This window comes from Montipora foliosa, chromosome 1, assembly GCF_036669935.1.
Source record: "Montipora foliosa isolate CH-2021 chromosome 1, ASM3666993v2, whole genome shotgun sequence".
Classification (NCBI taxonomy): domain Eukaryota; kingdom Metazoa; phylum Cnidaria; class Anthozoa; order Scleractinia; family Acroporidae; genus Montipora; species Montipora foliosa.
The window spans coordinates 49977538-49982537 of NC_090869.1; the positions used below are offsets into that span (position 1 = coordinate 49977538).

At 40.5% G+C, this 5000-nt stretch overlaps 1 protein-coding gene across 2 annotated transcripts in view; it reads right to left on the bottom strand.

Moving 5' to 3' along the window:
* Nucleotides 1-5000, bottom strand: part of LOC138000322 (6-phosphofructo-2-kinase/fructose-2,6-bisphosphatase 1-like) — a 29200-nt gene that overhangs the window by 1405 nt on the left and 22795 nt on the right. For both annotated transcript variants that reach the window (XM_068846651.1, XM_068846643.1), the window contains exons 13-18: nucleotides 3414-3518; nucleotides 2548-2589; nucleotides 2367-2408; nucleotides 1465-1510; nucleotides 1162-1224; nucleotides 377-443 (exon numbers count right to left, since the gene is read on the bottom strand). In XM_068846651.1, the coding sequence (XP_068702752.1) occupies nucleotides 377-443; nucleotides 1162-1224; nucleotides 1465-1510; nucleotides 2367-2408; nucleotides 2548-2589; nucleotides 3414-3518 (365 nt within the window). The remainder of the gene's footprint in view (nucleotides 1-376; nucleotides 444-1161; nucleotides 1225-1464; nucleotides 1511-2366; nucleotides 2409-2547; nucleotides 2590-3413; nucleotides 3519-5000) is intronic.

Here is a 5000-nt window from a genome sequence, read left to right on the forward strand (position 1 = left end):
CCGGCGCGCGGGAAAGAAAACTAGAGGCCGTCAACGGGTCGTACTGTAGTCAACGGCCTGCAAAATTGACCAATCACAGCGCGCGTACTAAGTGAGAGATATAATAAAATGACTTATTCATAGGATAAAGTTATCCGGCCTTTGAATATAACTGGGGCCAGCTGATCACTGGGGTCTTTTCAAACTACTGTGCATAACGGAAAGGTATTGTACGTCTCATGATGGAACGAAACACGTAACTCCTCATTAAGACTTTCGAAATACAAATTTAGTTAAACACGACAAAGGTCAAAAATTGTAGTAATGACTGTGCGCATGTCGGCGAAGGAACGTAACATTTATGGCATTGACCTACAGCAATTTTAACATCCCTTACCTCTCCGTTGTTGAATCAGTTCTACTCTTTGAGGTTATAAACAGCGGGTATCGCTCCACTCTACAGCCTAATTCACAAAAACGTAAATGAATTAAGATGGAGTCACCATTTTAAAGAAGGAGACATAACTACACATATCTAACTCAACAGTAACAACGCAACTCAACAAGGTCGAACCGAAAGCATACTAAGGCGCCTGTGGCTGCCGCTATACGGTCCATGTGTGACTTTTTGGAGCACAGCTTACAGCCAGCTGGAATCCGCTGTATGCTGGTTTTGGTGGGAGGCGAGTGCTCTCACCACTGCTCCTCACCAGGGCCTCAACGGTCTTTTTCGTGTCCTCCATAGCAAAGGAACAGACCGAAGTGCGACCCTGGGAACCATGTTGACTGTGTAGGAGATTTACGTAAGAGGACTGAGAAAAACCTCGATGGCTGACGGTCTCTCTCTGGTAAGTAGAGAAGCCTAGCCATCAGTTGATGGGCGTTGTTCTCGCATAGTGTTGCAAGCAGAAGTCCTAGACCTTAACATGGGACTATGCCAATATTCTGGGTTGCTCCTCTTCAGTGCTATAAGCAAGCTTGTTTGGCTCGTTCGAGGGAGAAGAGAAAATATCTTGCGAGAAAAGGCAAGAGAGGCGAGTACATGCATGGCAAGCTAATTAACGCGGACACGATGCAAAGGAGTACTCTATTCTTCTGCTCTTCCGTGTGCATCCCCATTGCAACCATTTCCCCTCTTCCGTTATCCAAAATACCAACTCATTTTATAAGTCTCGCACTCACCATAAGCAATCGGTGTAAGTTTGAAGACTGTGTGAAACGGAATGCTGAGATTAGGGAGTTCTCCTAACGAGAAAGCGAATTATTAATTTAGTTTTGTAAAAGCGCAAGAAAAATAACTGCAGACTGTAGCAATAAAGGAAGTGTGAAAAAAAGGAAAAACCTTAAATAACAATGACCACAACCAGGTTTTCTGAGCCCGCGAGACTGAGCACCCCAGCAAACCATTGTTTTAACGAAAACCGCTGGTCAGCAACCTGGATCTGGTCATTGCTGTCTAAGGTCTTCCGAGAGAAAGAGGCTCACCAGAACTGTGATCCAGAAAGTACGCCATGAGACACTGTAAGATAGCCTACATCGAGGTAAGATAAGAAATAGGGATTGATCCTTGAAAAACACCGTTCATAAGGTGAGGTCAAACTCATAAACTGCTAGCATGTCCAGTTTAAGTCACTCGTGTTTTGTACCTCAATCGAGAGAAACGGTTGAGGGAAATTTGGGCTAGGGGGTCTTGGTCGTTTCTCAATAACGACTAACAAAGCGCGCAGTTCGACAGACACTGAAGAGACTTCCGCCTTTTCAAAAGTTTTTATTCACAAATAAACAAGAGCAATATGACCATAAACACGGACGACTACCATGCAAGCATTTCATTTCTTCATTTTGTTAAAATGCAGATCCGTTAAGACCTGATTTTGACCTTCGATTCTACGAGGACTTAATTTGGCACTTGAAGCTCGACACAGAATAGGTTACTGCATGCGTCTTTTGATACGTCTAGACACTCTTCTACCCGAATCATAAGCCAAATTCTTTTGCAAACAATCATCAAAATAAATGGTAAAACAAGTACTATTTCTGCCCTTCTGTAATAACGATCCCCCGCCCCCACTTACACTTTAAACTATCCGAGTCAAGTTAAACCAAGATAAGCCATCACAAGCAAAATGTTTCCGGTGGGATTTACCAGACTTAGCACTTAAGGCAACCAGGTCTTGCGAAAAGAAAGAAACGATAGCAAAGTTGTATGTACACGAAAACAAAAGTCGAATACGGCCGTACAGCTGGGCTTCAGGTCCGACAAAAGCCTGATGTACAAACGACTGTACCACACAAAGAGAAAGAAAGAAAGAGTTACACTGGGCTGCGTACGAACCAAAAAATCCTGTCAACAGCTATACTAACATTAAGTAACAATCTCCACCCACCTCGTGACAAATCACCAACACATTGGACTGTCGTTCCAGTTCCTAAAACGAACAAATACTTCAATTCCTTCTTCGTTGGATTCCCAGGACTTATTTCCAACTTTGCACGGATCCCAAAAAGTTGGATTAAAATTTGCATTTAAGTTAATTTCTATATCCACAAACAAAAAATGAAGCTTACCATGATTACTGGTTCCAGTCGAGCACATACATCGCTGTAAGACTGAAACAAAGAAAACGCGCTCTTTTTTTGTACGAACTTCTAATAAACTTCAAAATGAGGATGCTTGGAGAAGTGTTTTTCTGACAATGATTAAGCAGGAATGGCTTGTGGTTCAAGTTAAGAATTTTTAATTTAGGATAGAACGAAAATGATAAATTGAGTCACTTGTCAAATGTTACTCTTGTACACACTCTCCTTCTTAACCTGTTCGCGATTGGCAAAATTTATTTACATGTTTGCCCGCTACTGTAGGAAATAAAAAGACATTTACTTGCAGCGGGCTAGACTCTTTAAAGTTTATAGTATAACATCAGTATACTGGGTACAATCGTTGGGGTTTGATTAGAAAGAAAGAACCTAGGACATTTGTTAGACTACGAAATGTGAACACTATCGGAAAAAATGGAATCCAATATCAAGATCTCCGAAATATATCCAACTACCTCAAAAATATTTGTCTCATCAATTCGTAGTTCTTAGTTTCCACGCCTGATGAGCGGCCACGTTTTGTTTTAACCGAAACAAAATAAGAAGTTTACAAAGGAATAGAGCTCGATCCTTGAAAAAAAGAAATGTCTGAAAATGTGGGTTTATCAACTGGTATCCATTAACCATATCAACTCAGTCGATAAACCAATTTCTGCGTTTCACTTGCCCACCGACACAGCACCATAGTTTCTTTACGAACTAAACCACCTAATCATAGAATGGAATGTTTTCGGTGTCAGGATAGTTTTTTTCCATCCATTAGACTCTTGGTATTTGTCAACTGCCTCACTAGGGTACGTTTGAAACACGAAGAACTAGGCATATACGTCACGTACCTCTCCTCCTGGATATCTGTAATTAAACGGATGTTCCTCTAAAACTTTGTGTTCTTCAGGGTCCATTTTCTTGATTTCATCACGTGTCATGCCATCATAGATTCCCTAGAAACGAATACAGCAGAGAAAACAAAAATCACTACCAGAGTGAATTCCACAAATATAAGACTTGCAAGTAAAAAAGGAGACCACCTGGCATTTTGATGGGTTTTTTCACTTTATGTACCATAAAGTCAAGGAGAGGTCGGACTTGAAGGAGAAGGAAAATCCACCTTATTCCAAAATGGCCACCATTTTAGTATTCTTTTGCTTGCTTGCAAATCAGTCCTTGTTGCCTCGTTCAAGGTCAAATATTCTTTCGAATTCTAAGTCTAAGAACGAGGCAACTAGGGCTCAAATACTAAAATGGCGGCCATTTTGGAATAAGTCTTCATCACAAGAACCACAGCAATGTTTAAGGTCATTTCTGAGTAATGTAAGCAACCTCCAGACGGGAAAGCGAGTTTGACCTCTAAACTCAATGCGCATGGGGAGAACTGAAAACTGGTTCACGAAATCATTCTCGTACTCCAGTCTTAAGGACGGTGCCTACTAATTGACGATATTTTTGCTCCGGTGTGTGATTAAGCAGGAACTGTAGATCTGAACAAGTGTTATTAAAACCCAAAAAGAAAATTGGGGGTAACCACGCATTTTTCAAAGATAATTCATGAATAATATTTGTAAAAAGCGTTAAAATACAAAGCAATGTATGGCGTTCTTTCTCAAATTAAAACTTAATTATCTCTCAAAAATGCATGGTTACCCCCAATTTTCTTTTTGGATACCAAGAGTACTTACTAAGATCTACTTTCTCCGGATAGTTTTAAACCGCGCAAAAATATCCCTGTATAAGTGAGCATCACCGATAGGAAATCCGAGTACCTCAAGATGCGCAGAGCGTATGCGCAATAACAATAGTAGGCACCGTCCTTAAGATCGCCATTCAAGGTGTCCGAGTACCGACTGATAGCAAGCCTTCCAAAAATGTTTACCGGTGAATTGTTTGTTTACATTAGTGTTAATCAACTTCCCTATTTTCGTTACTGCGTATAAAATTGAAAATTAACTGCTTTACATTGAGTATGTAAGGAAGGTCTTTTTAGTTCTTGACAGATGAAAACAAGCTTCCTTGTAGTGCAGTCCTCAAATCGATCGACTACTAAGTTTAGTTCTGACTTCCGTTAACCCACTAGCTCTTCAAATAACGTACCACAGCAATTTTAACAAGTCGTTTCATGATTATTCCCATTCTTTACGAACTCGGCTTCTGGTTGCATGGTCACATGGCCTTATATAAGTATGTTAAAGAAGCTCACTGACTCACTTTAGTGCAAAATTAATTTGAGTCAAAAAACAATTTCGTGAGGCCTAAATCGATTCGATTACTACTACTGCAAATTGGCCTTAAAACCTTTTCCACAAGCGTGCCCAATGATAGAAACAAAAACCAAATGTGAATGATTTGCTCATGCGTGTCTTTCTGCGCTAGAGGGCAGTCGTACGTATTTGCTTTTCATTATGTTGGCACACAATTTGAATGCCTGC